Here is a 16,922-nt window from a genome sequence, read left to right on the forward strand (position 1 = left end):
CAAACTCAATGAGCAGACAACATCTGTAATTTGTTCACCCTCCTTTCATCCCACAGACTAATTATGGTTGCCTCAAACACAGCCCTCTCCCTCCGGGCCGAGGAACTATTCAAGCCCTTGAGCAAGGATTCACCAGAGCCTGCCTGTGGTGGTGCTCCCACCGAGACACGTTAAATCGCCCCACACTGGCCGAGACGCCCAGCCCAAAGCCCCGAGGGCAGCGTATGAGGGCCCCCCGGGAGGCGGCGGTGACCACTTCCCCTCAGGCCGCCTTCCCGCCCAACGCGCCCAGGCACGGCCACCCGCGCGCCCCATCCTCAGCCCCACAGTGCCGGCGGGGACGCGCCTCCCCCCAAACTTTATTGCCTTGTTCCCCTTTCTCTCCCCCCCCCCTCCTTTTTTTCTTTTTTTTCTTTTTTTTTTAGGGAGAAAAGGTGGGGGGAGCTCCATTTCCCACTTGCCAACAGCAGATAAAAAAGTGGGGAGGGACCTCTTCTGTCACAGCCTATGTAGATTAACCTTTCAATTAGCTGTTATCAGGTCCTGTGTCTTAGCACCAGTCCTCGCAATCTGCGTCCGCTCGGCATCGGGAAGGCTGGAGGTCTGGGGTGGGTTTCTGTTTTAATTTCTAAATCAGTGATAATTGTTCGTGTGGCTCCCCTCCCCCGCCGCGAGCTGAACGCTTGTGTCTGATGTGCCCGTCCACCTTTTTTAGTATTTTGGAGTGAGAAGAGGAGCCCCGCGGAGGAGGGGAGACAAGGTATTCTCTCTGTATTCATCTTCTTTTTTTCTCCCCTCTTGCGAAGGGGCTTAGGGAAGGTAACTGGTGCAATCAATCCGCTGGCTGGGGATTCCCTCCACCCCCTCCCCGGCTCGTCTGGCTCTCCTGGCTGGGTCTCTCCAGTGTGTATGTGTTTGGGGAAGGGGGTGGGGGGAGGCTGTGTTGTTGTTGTGTTCCTGGCTCTGGTTGCAGCCAGGAGAGAGAGCGAGCGAGCGAGAGACAGAGAAGGGGAGAGCGAGCGAGCGAGAGAGAGAGAGGAGCCGCGATCGCGTTTCAGGGGCAGCACATTCCGCAGGAACCGCTGCTGCAGAAACACACACAGGCAGAGAAAGGAGGTCATTGCAAGCAGAGGGGGGAAACCTGCATCGGAGGTTAGATTCCCAGGAGTTTATGTGGGGGGTAGCAGGGAGCATGCGATGGGTTTTGTTTTGCGCTGGGTGACAGGCTGCAATTTGCCATAATAACCCCCTTTCCCTCCCCTCGCTCAGTGCAGGAGGCTTGTCACTAGGCTGGGTACTTTTTTTTTTTTCCCTTTTGCATTGGAGGCTGATGCACGTGTTTGCAGACGCTTGTGCTTGGTAAATGCATTGCAATGCTCTGCGTTTTGCAGGGGAGGGGGAGCAGCAGCAGGAGGTGATGGCTGGGTTGGACGGGGTGGGGAGGGGGGGAATGGAGCGGCGGAGGGAGGGAGGCAGGGGATGGCTGAGGGTTTTGTGTTGCATGCTCCCACCCTGTCTTTCTGAGGCGGCAATTGTTCCTTCGCAGACGGGGTGACAGAAGTCCCTGCGCTTCGCATGGCGAAACTTGCAGGGACCTGCATGTGGCTGTAGAGCTGAGAGTCATTGTCGCTGTCCTCGCGCCCATCCCCTGCTCCCCTCCCCTCCGCGGTGCGGGGCGTGCGTGTGCGCGATCAGCGGCTGCCGGTGCCGGGCACCTCGGGAGGGTTGTGCTGGGAGCACGCTGTTCTATCTCGCCCGCCCGGACCAGTGGCAGGATCGGAAGCACGCGCGTGACGCTCAGTATTTAAGGCTGGTTATTAGTGTGTGTGGCGCGCCCGCCCGCCCTGCCGGGCTGGTTCAGGCGGCAGCCGCCGGTGTTTCTTGCTAGAGATCACCCTCGAACAAACTTCAGGAGCGGGAGGGGCGGTGGCGAGCGGGTGGGTGGGGGAGGGTGGCGAGGCCGGGGGGCAGGTTGGTAAGCAGACGGACGGCAGCGGTGGCCAACGGCAGGGCGGGCTTGCGAGAGCCCGCGCCTCCGCTTGCGGCGGGGGGACCAATTGCTAGCAGTCGAGGCCCAGCAATGAGGCGGGCGGGCGGGCCATGCGGGTGTGTGGCGGCAGTGGCAGCCAACAACAGCCTCCAGCCCCGCCCTTTCTGCCGGGTAGGCGGAGCTGAGCGTGGAGGGAAGGGGCGTGCCTCGTGATTGGCACTTTCTGTCTTCCAGTGGCAGAGGCAGGCTGGTTGCTGGGCGGAACGGGGCCGGTGTGGGCGGTTGATGGACGCGGGCCCGCGGCCTGTGATCGTGGAGCGGCGTGCGCAGGACGGCCCAATGGCGGGCGCCGGTGGGCGGGGTGCGAGGGTAGGTAAGGTTTTAATGAGACTCCATTGGACTGTAATCAGTGTCATGTCGGATTCACGTTAAGTACAACAGGGCGAAACAAAATGGCGGCGTAGGTGAGCCGAGCCGAGCCGAGCCGAGCCGAGGCACGGCGGTAGGGGGAGTCGCGGCTGCCGCCGGCAGGGAGGCAGCCCAGCAGCGGGGCCAGCCGCCTCGGCGCAGCCTGGCAGCGGGAGCAGGGGAAGAGCCGGCAGCAGGGGGAGCCGCTGCGGCGCCTGGAGGAGGCTCCTCCCCCCGCGGCCCCGGTCCCGCGGAGGTGAGTGGTACCGCGGAGGGGGGCCCCTCTCGGCCTGCCTCCCGCCGGCGCGGCAGGGAGGGGGAGGTGGCGCGGCCACTGCCCCCGGCACCGCCCGCATGGGGTGGGTGCAGGTGCACGCCGTCGCCGTCCTCTCCCGGCTGCCCTGTCCTGCGGGGTCGCCGTGCCCCGGGGAGCAGAGTCTGCGGGCTTGGGGTTGTGCCTTTGAAATGGGGAAATCCCGGAGTGAGGCTCGGAGGGTTCAAAAGCCAGCCCCGGCTCAGCCCCTGTCAAACACAACAATGCCTTGGCGCGAGGCATGAAGCGTTGCAAATCTCCGTGGTTTGGGTATACTGCAGAAATGTTAGGCAAGTTGGGGAGGGGAGTGTTCAAGCCTCTAAAGCCACGTTTAGGAAGTGATGTTCACACTGTGTTTTCTTCCGTCAGATCTCTCCTTCAGCATTCTGTCACTGGGCACTGAAAATAACCAGCTCTGCAAAAAGCAGACGGGTACCCATTCTGTTGAAAATCACTATCCCATCAAGAAATGTCTTTAGTGAAGCCCTCTTCCCAGGTTAGCTGCTGGCAGTGAATAGTACCTTCCCCATACGCCCTGATATTTTCTAGTACCGTATTTTCAAATGTTTCAGAACTTCCATGGAAGAGGATGGGGAGGGTGAATTTGGGTGATTTTACTGGTGTCGTGTTGTGCTAATGCTGTTTGCTCTGGTGGTGCTTGCTGCTGTCATGTTGCGAGCTGCTTTTTTGGCATATGATCTTAAACTAGCTTGTGGGGTATTGCAGAGTGTGAGCACTTCATCAGTTTGATTCACATATACTACTTTTACTTCCCACACCACCAAGTCTTTTGGTGTAGTTTTGAAGTTACTATGATGTCTACCCTTCTTGTCTTTTTAAACCATGTGCAAGTGTCATTGCTTTTCCTTGTTAAAATGAAAAACTGGATGTTTAAAAAAATGCAATAGCTGGCTTTATGATCTGAGTAGTTCTAAGGGTGTCATGTATGCTGGGAGTCCTTGCCGGGATCTACTTTTTCTCTGTTTCTTTGTAGGTGCATGTATTTTTGCAGTGGGGAAGCAAGAAGGTTGCCTCTTTTTGCACCATTAATTCAGATGGGGTGGAATGCAGAGTTGATTAGCTGCAGAATTCTAAGTAATGGCTTAGAGGAAAGAAAAATGGCAAAAAGCTTACTGAATGCAATGGCAGTCAGGCTTACTGAATGCAATGGCAGTCTTCTCTTCTTCCTTCCCCTTTGCTGCAATCCTTACCTGACCCTGATGCTGCAGCAGAGAGCTGGCCTGCTGCTGCTTCTACTACTTGTGTGCAGAGCAGGTAGGAGGGAGCAGAATGAGATTGTGCTTCGCAGGTCACCGGGAGGTTGCACAGGTTGCTGTCATCTCTTCCCCCAGCTCATGCCCCCCCACGTCCTTCCCCCCCGTTATTTTTTTTTTTTTTTTGGTAGTATGCTAACTTGAGTTTTTAAAAGTTTAACTGCATTTACAGTTAAGACAGATAAAGTGAATTTTTAATCTGTTTCTTTAAGAACTTGGGTTGTATTACGTGAAATGCTTCTTGATGCTTGTGCAGTAACTTAGCTTTATTTCTTTGTGGTGGGGGAAAGCATAGTTTTTTTGTTGTTGTTGTTGGTTTTTTTTTTTTTTTCCTCTTTCTGACTGCACAGTTTGTTTTCACAATCTGGTTCGCTTGGAAATAGTTCCAGGTACTACTTCAGTCTAAAAAAGACCTCATTACAGGATTATAGGATTACTGATGATACCTAAGATTGACATGTTCAGTCAGTGCATTCTTTAATTAGAATCAGCTGTACAATAGGTGTGTGTTGTATAAAGGGTAGTCTTGCATTCATTCTCAATCCCTAGCTGCAATTTCCCAACTTCTTTGTATTTATCTGGTAATTTATAATTTAAGGACAAGCCTTGACTAGAGGTGGCTTTTCATGTTTTAAAGGTAATGTATTGTACTTAACCTTCCTAATGCTTATGTTCTGCAGCTCTTCAGTGGCAGAGCTGTTAATAGATGTGGTCAGTAATAATAGGGTAATCAAATTTTCTTAAATGTTCTTATTTTCAAGATAAAGTACCATAGAGTGCAGAAACTGAAACATGACATAGGTGGAGTTTGAGGACTGTTGCCATAAAACTTTGGAAGTGGTCCTGCATGCTTAACAGTTTGCAAATATAATCTGTGGTTGGAAGGGTACTGTTGGGTGTTTGATTAAAAGGTATTTAATTATAATGTGAGGAAAATTAATATGTAGACATGATTGCCTGCTACTAATTAATAATCTTTAAAAATGTCCTCAAAATCAGGGTAAGCATCACACTTTTTGTATTAAATGATGTATGGTCACCCTTTTGTGGGTCTGGTGAAATTAAGTTTTAAACTTAGAAACCTGAATGTCATTTTGAGGTTCTGTACATCCTCTTAATCTGGAAGGTTTGTTTCTGGAGCAGTTTGTTTTGTCTTTATCCAGTCACTCAGTATATCTCCCTGAATTGCCAATCTTGGATCAATCTGTCTTGATTTATGAAAGGCCTATTTAACTTACTGCTGCAGGATCACGGAGCTGAATTATATTGCTGGCAAAGATGATTGTTACTTAGAGGTTATTCTGAATCTTACGTGTGATAGACCTTGTCGTGTCAGAAGTTCAGGTCAGGGTGCTACACTGCAAGTACATATTGGAATCAAAGTGGCAGAATAACGGAGGCTCTAGGTTGTGGCAGAACAATTCCAAAATTCGATCAGGTGAGCTTTTTATGGTTTCCCAAAGCAGGATGCAGTTAGATTGCATTGGAAGGTGTGGATTTAAGATGTATTGATTTTCCTCTTGAAATACCCTGTCCTGTGTGTAGGAAACTATGCTCTTGCTGATACACTCAACTAGTGTTGTTTTTAGAAGCCGCTAGTATGCAGGAGGTTATATTACACACAGGGAGTTTTAAGAAAATAAATAAAAATGTGGTTCTGAATGCATATTGCTATGAAATTCCTGTACCAAGCAGCAGACTTTACATGAAGATATGGGTCACCTTTTGCCACAGTCACTGGCCAATGAAAATTCCTACAACCCCCAAGTTACAGCATTTATACTGAAAGGTTCATCGGTGTTCAGGTGCTTGGAACAAAGCCTGCACTGTGTGTTCTGGAATTTAATGGAAGTGATGTGGTTACTTGTGTGAAATTTAATACAACATTACTGCAGTAAGTTTAAAAATGAGGCAAGTATGTCTGAGTCAGCAAATGCAGTGTTCAGCACTTAATTAAGTACTGACTATCTTAACAAAGGCTTAGAGCAGAGCAGCCTAACTAGATAATATTCAAGCTTAAAAGCAGCTTTCTAGGAATCTGGGGCTTTATATGTAGCTATAGAGAACTTACAAGTCTTTAGGCAGAATGTATAAAATAGTCTTGGTGTGACGGAGCCTCCACTATGTAGAGAGTTCTGCTTTGATGTGACTGTGATACTGAAAATACAATTATACAAGAGAATTTGTAGGATTCATAATACCATGGAAACTTTTTTCTTCTTTATATTTGTCTGTGTTTTGCAGCTACAGTGTTATTTTGGAATTATATGAAAACAGTGAATATAAACAATGCTGTTAGGGGAAGAATAGCTTTTGCTAGCTGGATTAAATTAAAGTGTCTGTTTACACAACAAGTTGTTGTATTACAAATATTTGAAGTATACAGAACTGTTATCAAATGTAACTTACATAAGTACAGTCAGGAAGCAAGAAATAGGATCCAGTCTCTGTAGATCAGTAGGGTTCAGTATGACAGCCAGTTAAATACTGAGCACTGTATTTGTATCGGGAATGTGTCTTTTCATTCTGGTAGTCAGTTAAACTTTCATGTTTATAAATAAAAAAATGCTTAAGCTTAAATCAAACTTAAGGAGTGACAAATTCATAAAAGAAATTTATTAGAATTTCCCCTATTTTGAGTATAGAAGAATTTTATATTCAACAATAGCCAGCTGCTCTTTTGTTAGTAATGTAGGTATAAAAGTGTGTGATCTGGAGCTTATATGTAAGAGATTTTTTTTGAGGAAAGTACAGGGAGGAGAAGGTATGGGACCAGAATTGGGTTCTGCACACATTATCTTCACAGTTGCAGGAGAACTGTTTTTAACAAGTTGAAAATAATTTAGATTACGGCATAATTTTTTTTTTTTTTTAAATTCACAATTTACTGAAGTTTTAAACATGATTGAAATACAAGATGACTTGAATAAATGAATAAAACGGGTCCAAGACTCATGTAATCATAAATATTACTGCTAGTTATAGGCTGCTTGCCATAGTTTTAGAATTTGCTGGGAAACTGATGAATCTTCTACTTTATAAGACCAGCCATTTATTAAGAATGAAGGTTTTTCTCTTCTATTTGTATTTTTTGCTTTGATTTGAAATAATTGAATGATTTTGTTAACATCTTCAAAAGTTCTCCATCACATTTCATTGTGGAAAAACTTAATACCTTAAATGTATTTTATTTCTTAGTTAGATGACTACTGCCTTAATTTTGTTTGTGTGGCTTTTTTTTTTTTCCCCACATATTGTCCTGCTGAATAAAGTCCTGATCAAGATACTCTTTCAGGTTTCTTACTTAAGTTTTTGCAGGCACTGAATTTTCTGTTAGAGTGATTCTTGTCAATGTGACTTCTTTATATGTGTTTAAATGACTTCGTGCTGACAGGGTGTTTGTGGGAAGATGCATGCTGTTACGTCATTTTCATTTTTGTTCCTTAGAGTTTGTATCAAAAATGCATGCCTCTCCACACCTTAGATTGAGAAGTGCCTTTGTGATTCATGTCTGTATTGTAGGATACTGAGGTATTAATAAGGATGTAATACTAGTAACTCAGTTCTGATGTTTTGTGTTTAATTTTCTTGAGTTGTATAATCAACATATGGCATGACATGGGCAATCTACTGTAAGAAACAGTAGTGGTTAATAATTTGACTTTCATTGGTTGGGCATTGGTTTGGGGTTTTTTGGTTATGGCTGTGTGGTTTTTGATGGTTTTTCTTGGTCATTCTCTTATACCAGTGGGTGTAGAAATGGGTGGTAGGCAGTTTGGTTTAGAGAATATTTTCAGGTATCTGTCTGGATGGAAGTGGTCCAACAAGTCAGTAGGAGGTTAAGTGTTGGGGTGATGGAATTTAGGAAAACTAAACCCACTGAATGTTACCAGAAGTGGAAGGATTTCATGATGACTTATTTGGTGTGGGGTGGGAATTGACACACATTTTATATAATTGCACAAAGATTTTTGCATGCTGTAGTATCTACAGTATGAATAAGTGTCTACTTCAGCATTAACTATTCTCTCTCTGCCTCTTCTTTTTTCTTTTTAAAGGTTGCAACAAACGTTCTTATAAGGATGTACTAGTATCATCACAAATGAATCCCATCTACCTTTCCATAACGGTAAAGTAATTGGAAGTTTCAGTCAAGAGATATCTCCTGCCTTTTCCACTCCTCAGGATGGATATTTTTGAGATGCATCCAAGCAGTCTGTGGTATCCTTTGGTTTGTGTTTGAAGTGTGAACAGCCGCTGATAGATCTGCCAAAAGGATAAGGAGGAACCTCTATGGGTAACCCTTGGCTGGAAGCAATTACTGGTCAACCATGGTAAAACTTGCCAACCCTCTTTATACGGAGTGGATTCTTGAAGCTATACAAAAAGTTAAAAAGCAAAAGCAAAGGCCTTCTGAAGAGAGAATATGTCATGCTGTTTGTGCTTCCCATGGATTAGATAAGAAGACTGTTTCGGAACAGTTGGAACTTAGTGTGCAGGATGGTTCTATTCTTAAAGTTACCAACAAAGGCCTTGCATCATACAAGGACCCAGATAACCCTGGACGGTTTTCAGCTGTTAAGCCTGGCACTATTCCTAAATCTGTTAAGGGATCTAGAGGAGCTTGTAATGAGCTTCGTAATGTGGATTGGAATAAACTCTTGAGAAGAGCAATTGAAGGGCTTCAAGAACCAAATGGTTCCTCGCTGAAAAACATAGAGAAGTATTTGAGAAGTCAAAATGACCTAGCAAGTATTTTCAACAATCCTGCCTTTCAACAGAGGTTGCGTCTAGGGGCCAAACGTGCTGTGAACAATGGGAGATTACTGAAGGATGGACCTCAGTATAGAGTGAATTATGGCAGTTTGGAAAGCAAAGGAGCTCCAAAATACTCCAGCACTTTCCCAGCTTCTCTTCCACCTGTCAGCCTTCTACCCCATGAGAAAGACCAGGTAAGTCTGAAAAATGAGAGTAAATGTAGTAATGCAGAAATTATTCTTACTATTCTTTATGTACCTAAAGCAAAAATAGTGATTTTTCTTGTTCTTTGTTTACCTGTTTAAATGTATAAGAAGGACGTATATCAAAGATCTGTGCCGAATTGGTTCTGATAAAGGAAATTTACTTAGCTCCCTGTGTCTTGTCATTCTGTGTTGGATAGTTTGCTCTGTGGATTTTTGGTAGATAAACAGAGGAGCAGAGAAGAGTGCATCTGCATGCTGTCTTCTAGGTGTGAGATTGTTGTGTCTTGTGTGGCAGACTGGCATTGCTGAAATCTGCAATGTGATTTGATTGTGGCCTTTCACCTTAACTTTATGCCTGGATGTACTGATTTTCTTGTAATTTGAACATCATCTAAAATACCATAGAATTCTTGATATTTAACCCTGTTAGAATTATTATTTTGAAAGATATTTGTATGCAGATATTTAGTGTTCAGTATGCAATTGATAGGAACTGGAGTTAATGTAAATATTCCAGGAATGTAAGTGAAGGTGTGAAAGTAGCAAATAGAGCTAATATGCAGAATCTTTCTATTTCAGTTTTGTTTCTGCATGGGTTTATTTTTGCTATTACTTGGGCCATGTTTTCAGGTTAATTATTCACGGAATTTAAACCTTGAGGGTGAAGCGTGTGTCAATTAGTGTTTTATGAAAGGGTAGTGTCAAAGACAGGTCTGTAGGCGTTCTTTGATCATTCTGCATTTAGTATGGTGAAGTGTGTTTTAAATTTTCAGTGTACTTGGAGGGAGGGGGGAAGCTGCCTGTTCTACTTGAATTGGATTACTTAGAATATCTGTAAGTTGGTGTTTGTTTTGCCCTGCTTAGTGGTAAAGTTTTGTGGCAGTTCTTTTTGGCTTGGAATAACTTTGCCATTGTAGAGGTAACATTAGTGTCATCTCCTGGAAACTGTGTTATCGTTCTCTCTTACTCTTTAGCCAGTTGTGAGGCTCTGGAGAATGCAGAGTAGAAAGTGTTTATGCTAGAAATATTTAGTCAGGTCTGCAGGAATGGTTGCTTGTGGAACTGTCAGAGGTGACTCTATGAATGTTGGTAACTTAAGGTTGATTTTTGTGAGCTTCTGTATATGTTAAGTATGATTGTTTCTATGCATGGATACGTAGCTGTTTCTTTCAAATGGGACTTCTTGGGCATTTGAAGGATGCATTGTGCTTCACACTCAATCAGAAAGGAAGATCAGAAGTGTTGCTTACTATGTGATTACTGCTGTAGCCATACAGTATAAAGATTTATTTACTTGTAGTGATAAAGCTGTCTTTCTTAAGTACTTTCGGAGATTCTTCTGTAGTTCTGATACTCTACTGACATAAAAAATTGGAAGGCTGGAGTACTGAGTAACCAAAATGCTATGATGCTTCATGTGAATTCTGTGGAAACAAAAATCTTCCTTGTAAGGCTTGTGTACTGGGACTGGCATCCATTGCAAGACATGTTAGTTGGGTCATGCTGCTGAAAAAGTCATTACTGCCATACTAAAATACTGGTATAAGGATAAATCTGTCTTTATAAGTTAGCCAAACAAATCTGTTCTGTAGCAAGCGCTTTGGCAAGAAATAAGCTTTCGTTTGGGTGCCTCAGAATTAGCAGTGTGACTTGTGTGTTTAAAAACTGTTTGGTATGCAGTTTTCCTGACAAAAATAGTTTTGATGTGAGGTTGGTGAATTAGTAGTTGCACATCAGAGTAGTGCACTGCTTAGTTGTACTAGTTGTGGCACAGGTTACTGGGGAAATATGTATAGACTTGTTTTAAGTACAGGATTTTTGCTGGTCTTCAGGCTGTATGGCTTTAAATACACATACGGGACAGTTCTGAAAGTAACTGTAGATAAGTGTGTCTTACTGGGATATGACTGTATGTTCATTTGAAATTGGGAATTCATGAACAAGCAGAATAATACTGCAAGGCAAACCGTTATTTTTATTGACTATTTTTATTGGGAGATACTTAAGTGGTAATGTGGGGCATGAAAAGATTGTATATTGAATTTTATATAATAAAATGTAGCCAACAGGCATCTCTCAGGAATGGCTAGTTTTTGAAGAAGTCGGTGTATTTGAAAATTTGACTGTTCATGTAGCTAGCACAAGTAAGAGCTGGTTTCTTGTTGGGGTGTCTCTTTGGCTGTGTGTTTGCTTATTTTTAAATACTACAGTTGAAATTCAAGTATTTTTTTCTGTTGACTTTCCTTGGGGAAAAGAAAGAACAGAAGGATATACGGAAATCTGTTTAGATGACTGCAGAAATTTTAATAATTTTGACCTTTTTAATACATGATTAACTTATAATCAGGATGAGTTTACAAAAGTTAGCTTTGCAGACCTAGAGCCTTGACTATATTACGGGGGTGTTGAGTGTTTTGCATTTGGTAAATACTTACATGGAACTGGAAGTGCTATATTTTCTTCTTGGTGGTGGTGGTGGTGGTATGGAGGTGCTTTTCTTGTCTTAGTATTAACTGGGTGATCCAGTGATCCTCATGTTTCATTAGATGTAGAAATAGATGCAGTTACAACAGCATAGCTTGTATTGCTGTGCTCCCTCCTGTTATCCATAGGCCTGGAAGAAAGCATTAAAAAAAAAAAAAAACACCCCAAAAAAAAATCAAAACCCAACCAAAATAACAACTAAAAAACCTCCACAACAAACAAAACCCCCAAACCACAAGAAAAACAGAACAAATACTGGAAACAAAAAACCCCAAGCAAACAAAAAAAAGCCCCTGTCCCCCCTTCCCCACTAATCCCAAAAGAACCCCCACAACAAAAAAAAAACCCAGAAAGGTATGTTTCCTTGAAGTGTTAATCTGATTTACCTGGATTTGGGCAAAGGTGTGTCAGCTCGAATTATAGGAAGAGGAAATAAGCAGTGCAGCTGTTTAAACCTTATCTTCCTCTACCTGTTTCCATTCCCTAGTGTGTGTGGAGGGTTGTTTTTTCACTTCTTTGTGGAAGAGATATAAGCACAAGCCTCATAGGAAGGACAGATGAAAGGTCAATAGCTGTCATCAGCTATACGGTATCTAGACTGTACATCCTTTAACATGTAATGAGTAATAAGAATTACTTTTCAAAAGGACATCCTGGTTATCCTAAATATTCTGGTGGTTACATCATGGTAGGTGCTTACTTGATGTGGACATGTACCTTGAATCAGAGTGCTTCAGAACAGGTCTGTTTTCAAGTGTTAAATTGGTGTGTTACAAGGACCACCTTCAGCTGGAGATGGAGCTGCCCTTGCAGTGAAGGGAAACTGCATCCAGCAGTGTCCTGTAGGGTGTAGATTTGTAAGGTGCTTTTTCTTTCCTGCAAATAAAAAAGCAAAACCACATACACAAGAAGCAGATAAGAAGGAAATTTGTTGCTCAGTAGTTCGATCTTGTGCGCTTCACTGTATTGCAGTACATAGTTTTAACAATTTAACTGCTCTTATGTGTTCTTCCTTATGTTCAGAGTATCTTGCAGAGCTATCTTCTCTCTTGTACTTCACACCTTCTCTCCTGCAGCATCCTCTGAAAAGGGCTGTATGAGTATGTTAATCAGAAAATGCAGTGTAAAAACTGATAACATAGTAGGAAAGGGTGTGAACAGAGAGGAAAATCAGCCTGAACATATTGAGTGATACTTAGCTTCTCAATAAGCCTTTGATGCGTTAAAATACACTTCCAGAAATGCAGCAGTAAAGTGGTATTTAAAAGACATGGTTAATGTCTTTAAATGGTGTTTAATTTTTGTCTTAATGGTGTCAGTTGCAAAGTGGCAATATTGGTGGTGTTTTCTGTGTGCATGCATGCCCTGTGTTTTTCCTTTTTCCCTGGTCATTTGGACAAGCATTAGGAACCTTCTGCAGTTTGGCAACTGCATGAAACCTACCTAGGTCTTACGAGTTAGCCGTATCTTAAGCACAAATGTGTGACTGTAAACAAAAATAAACAGGTTTCTTTAGGCTGTAGGCAGCTTTTTACTTATTTTTCAGCATAATATAAGATGATAAATCCAGCTTCAAAAGATGAAGAGGCAGTGGCCATCATAACTTTTTCAGAGGGCTATGGGAGTTTGTAGTATATCTCAGAATAATTACTGCCTAAAGTATTCTTTGAAAGTTGCAGTGCAAATGGAGATAACTTGATCCATACAGCATTTTCTTGGTTCTCCTGAGCACTGTCTTGAACAGATCAGCAACTGTATTAATAGTTGTTTCCATCTCTTTCCTTGGCATGAGAATACCCTATTCCCTTTCAGTTTGTCTTTCTAAGCTGACTTTCATGCAAAATCAAACTTGTTTTATTAATTTTCCATACCCTGAACTCCTATCTAATTTTGTTTTCACTGGCCTACGTACATTTAGCTTTTCAAAGTGTAACTTGGCATGGGTTGAATTTCAGTTTTCTGGTATGTAGCTTGTGCCAGTGCAGACACTGGGTGTTCCTCCTTCTGTCTTTCAGGCAAAGAGCCAATCTAGAGAGAATTGGTTTTTTGGCATCCAGGCTCCTCCCTGTTGAGTTTTTCAGCTTCCTGCCTTCCTGTGGGTAGGCAACAAGAGACTCTTGGCTGAGATTTCTTTGCTTGCTCTATCTTATTTCCTCTGGCCTCTAGGCTTTCCACTGAGTGGAAACAGAGAAGTTAGGCAGAAAGCACATGCTACATAATTTATCTTGCCAGTTTACACATAGGAGGATATTCATAATTGCCTTGCTTTGGAGCTGGCTGTTCGTGAAATCTGTGCTTCCGCAGGTGGGTTTGAGCACCAAAAGGCAGTGATAGGCAAGTGTCTGTAAGAGAGTGTCTGCAGTTCTACAGTTGAAGAGACTGTAGACTGGTATGAAGAAAAAGAAGAAAAATGAAATCTAGGCTTGAAATTTGCCAATCCATAAAATGCTGCTGTCTTTAAAGACAGCCTGTGTTTCTCTCCTTGTAACTCTTCATGGTCATAAAAGACTGTGGAGCGTTAGTGTTACTTGACAAACAGTAACTCACGTTCGTGCTTCTCATTATCACAATTCATAAGATGACTTTATTTCTTGAAAGGATGGCCTTCACCTCAATGCATGTAGCTTTTGTCCTTGGACTTCTGGGGTGATTACTAGGTGCTGCTGCTTTCTCTCATTGTCCATGTAGCTTCTGAAATGTAAAAAGGATCAACTCCATACATAAGCCAAGTGAACACTAAGAAAGTGGAGCCTGTTCACACTTGAGATACTGGAGCTTATCAGAAATTGAAGAATTACTTACCCCATCTTTTGAGCATTTAAAACTGAAGTGGAAAAGTCTTGTCGTCCCATATCATTGTAGATAGGTATATCAGGCTTTGGGGGTTTTTCCTGTATTTTTACAATTCAGCACATTTGGATCAAACCATGAAGCAAGCTTGTAAAAGTCTGGAATCATATGGTGGGAGTGAAATTTAAAACTACCGTTTCCTAAAGTAGATTGGTCTACTCCTTCCTAAAGCCAGGCAGAGGGGGTAGGTTGGGTTCCAGTTAGTGGTGTCAGTGATTTATTTTCTGCAAGGAGGTCATTTGCAGTTTCTTCTAGAACCATTAAGGAAAACCCTCCTCAAACTTTTTTCCCCAGGTTGGGTATTTTAGAACATAGTTCTGCATGGTGCACTCAGAATTCTTGTTTACTGCAAGAAGTGACTCCAAACCTTATATTCCAAGCTACTTAATCCTAAGACTTGGTAAAATTTAATTCTCCTGGCAGTTTCTCTTCAGAATTAATTGGTGTGATGTACTGCAGTGAGTCCTGTATTGAAACTGACAGCAAAAGAAATTCTGTGTAGTTCCAGCAGTTCTGTGTGTGTTATCTATGCTGTTTTCTGTGAACTTCTCTATCTTAACTGGGAGTGACAGTTGATTCCTAAACTACAGTTAGAAGTTTTACTCTTTGGACTTTTACTCCAAGATTTTATTTTTAACTACTCAGTACATGGATATCTATTTTGTGAAGGTTCCTTCTAGAATATGGAAATACCAGAAGCCTGCCTTAAATATAAGGAGAACTGCCTTGCATATTTTCTCTGTGCTGTATCCTTAAGTGTCTTAAGTGTCTGTCCTCTCCTATGTTCAATAGCAGGGATAGTTTTGACTTTTGGGTGTGTTTTCTGTGGCAATTGAAATGTGGTAACAATTCCATGATGTTTCTTATTGTTGCAGGGATTTCATTATAAAACAGGTGATGAAAAAGCTTGGTAAGATGCAGTTGAGGTTATCTGCTATTTTTTTGACAGCTTAATTTTTTTATTTTTTTTCTCAAGAAGGATCTTCAGGTGTAGATCAGCTGTTCATCAGCCATAGTTCTCCATTTTGGTTGTTGGAAATGGCAAGACTGTGTCACTTTTGTAAAAATTTCCATCTCGTATTGAGAAAAAAATTAGTTACTGTCAAAGTCTTTACAGTTTTGGATCCATTCATGTTCCTATGATTATCTTCTTTCAAAGGGCAATTTTTCTCTGTATTCAGGACTTGTTTGCCTGGGTGTGAGGACAGACCGATAGTTCCTGTGATTGTGAGGGCTTGTTTCAAGTCAGGACATGAGGACTTTATGGAACCAAACAAGAGGGAATTGCTGTTGTGTACCGGATTGACAGTTAGGGTTCAGGTTGTGTGTGTAGAATTCTGAGGGTGATGCACATCAAATCAGGCACCATTTAGGTGATGAGACTGATAAGAGGCAAGCCAACTTTTAAGCTAGTATGATTTACTTTGGTTGCGAAAGCAATTGTGTTTGTTGTTCTTCCCTGTCTGCTTATATCCCTCCTCATTCAGGGCAATTATAACTGGTATATATATATTTTATATATATATATATACACACTTTTCTTTTTTCTTTCTCCCCTCTTCTTCTTTCTTTAGGTTCTTGACAGAAGGGCCAGAAGTTTTGAATTTGCAGGCACAGGCACCATTCTTACACTATGAATGGTGTAAGACTGTTAAAGGGTTATTTGTATAGGCAACTCCAGGGCTGCTGCGTTTAGTCCTGGGTTTGTGCAGATTTTTGTGACTTCAGGTTGTGCTGTATGTAAAATGCTGCAAAAGGAAAAAGTCTTGGGGGGGGGGAGGGAAAAATTACAGACTTGTAAATTGTCAACTCTTGTGTGTTGGCAGCAGTAATAGACACACGTGCAGGAATTCCTGCTTTCACAAGTTTTTTGGCTCTGCAGGGGCACAGAGTCCCATTTATCTGCCCTTGTGGTGATACAGCCTGTCATTTACCAGTATAATGGTACTAGTAATGCAGTACTAGGTGGAGTAAGCTTGAGACTTCTGGTTTTAATTATAAGCAGGATTCTGGCACAGGAGAAAAGCTGTGTATGATCTCAGCAAAATTGTCTGGGAGGCATGGCTGATGTTTCCTCATCTAGGAAGAATCCTTAATAGAAGTAGGCTAGCATAAGCTGTGATAAGTTTGACATACAGTTTCCACATGCTCTCCAGCATTTAATTTCATCACTAGTGGTGTTTTGAAGTTGGCTTCAATTTCACAGCTCTATTTTTTCCAAAATGGTGAAAATGACTGACTTGTTTTAGTTTTTATGTAGTGTCCATGTATCCGTGGCAACATTAACTAGCAGTGTTTGCATTTGGCTCAATAAGAGACAAATGTCAGTGGCACCCTTGTTTCAGACATTGAGTACATACAGTTATTAACTAGCAACTAAGTAATTATAAGTAACAGTTGAAAGGAGTATAGTCAAGAAAGTCAAGATAATTTTATCATAGCTGTGTAGAATTTTTTTGTCCCATGTGGCACTGTTATGTTAAAGCATCTTTTTCAGTACCATCTATTGGGTGGTTATATTGAAGATGGAAACTGATATTTTTCATATGGCAAAAGGATGAGAGGTAACTGACACAAGTTGCAGATAGATGCAGAAAGGTAGATGGAGAAAATTCTTTGTAGTGAGGGTGGAGAAACAT

At 42.4% G+C, this 16,922-nt stretch overlaps 1 protein-coding gene across 5 annotated transcripts in view; it reads left to right on the plus strand.

Annotated features, from left to right (window-relative positions):
• Positions 1–430: 430 nt before the first annotated feature.
• Positions 431–16,922, plus strand: part of KAT6B (lysine acetyltransferase 6B) — a 123,498-nt gene continuing 107,006 nt past the window's right edge. For 3 of the 5 annotated variants that reach the window (XM_061344226.1, XM_061344229.1, XM_061344230.1), the window contains exons 1-2: positions 988–1,152; positions 8,044–8,937. In XM_061344226.1, the coding sequence (XP_061200210.1) occupies positions 8,317–8,937 (621 nt within the window). In that variant the 5' untranslated portion in view covers positions 988–1,152; positions 8,044–8,316. Of the gene's footprint in view, positions 609–987; positions 1,153–2,342; positions 2,655–8,043; positions 8,938–16,922 lie in introns of those variants that run through there. The other 2 variants (XM_061344228.1, XM_061344227.1) reach the window with 2 other exon arrangements.

This window comes from Neopsephotus bourkii, unplaced genomic scaffold (genome assembly GCF_033783945.1).
Source record: "Neopsephotus bourkii isolate Nb327-2 ecotype Australia unplaced genomic scaffold, CSIRO-AGI_Nbou_v1 NB_196, whole genome shotgun sequence".
NCBI classification, from domain to species: domain Eukaryota; kingdom Metazoa; phylum Chordata; class Aves; order Psittaciformes; family Psittacidae; genus Neopsephotus; species Neopsephotus bourkii.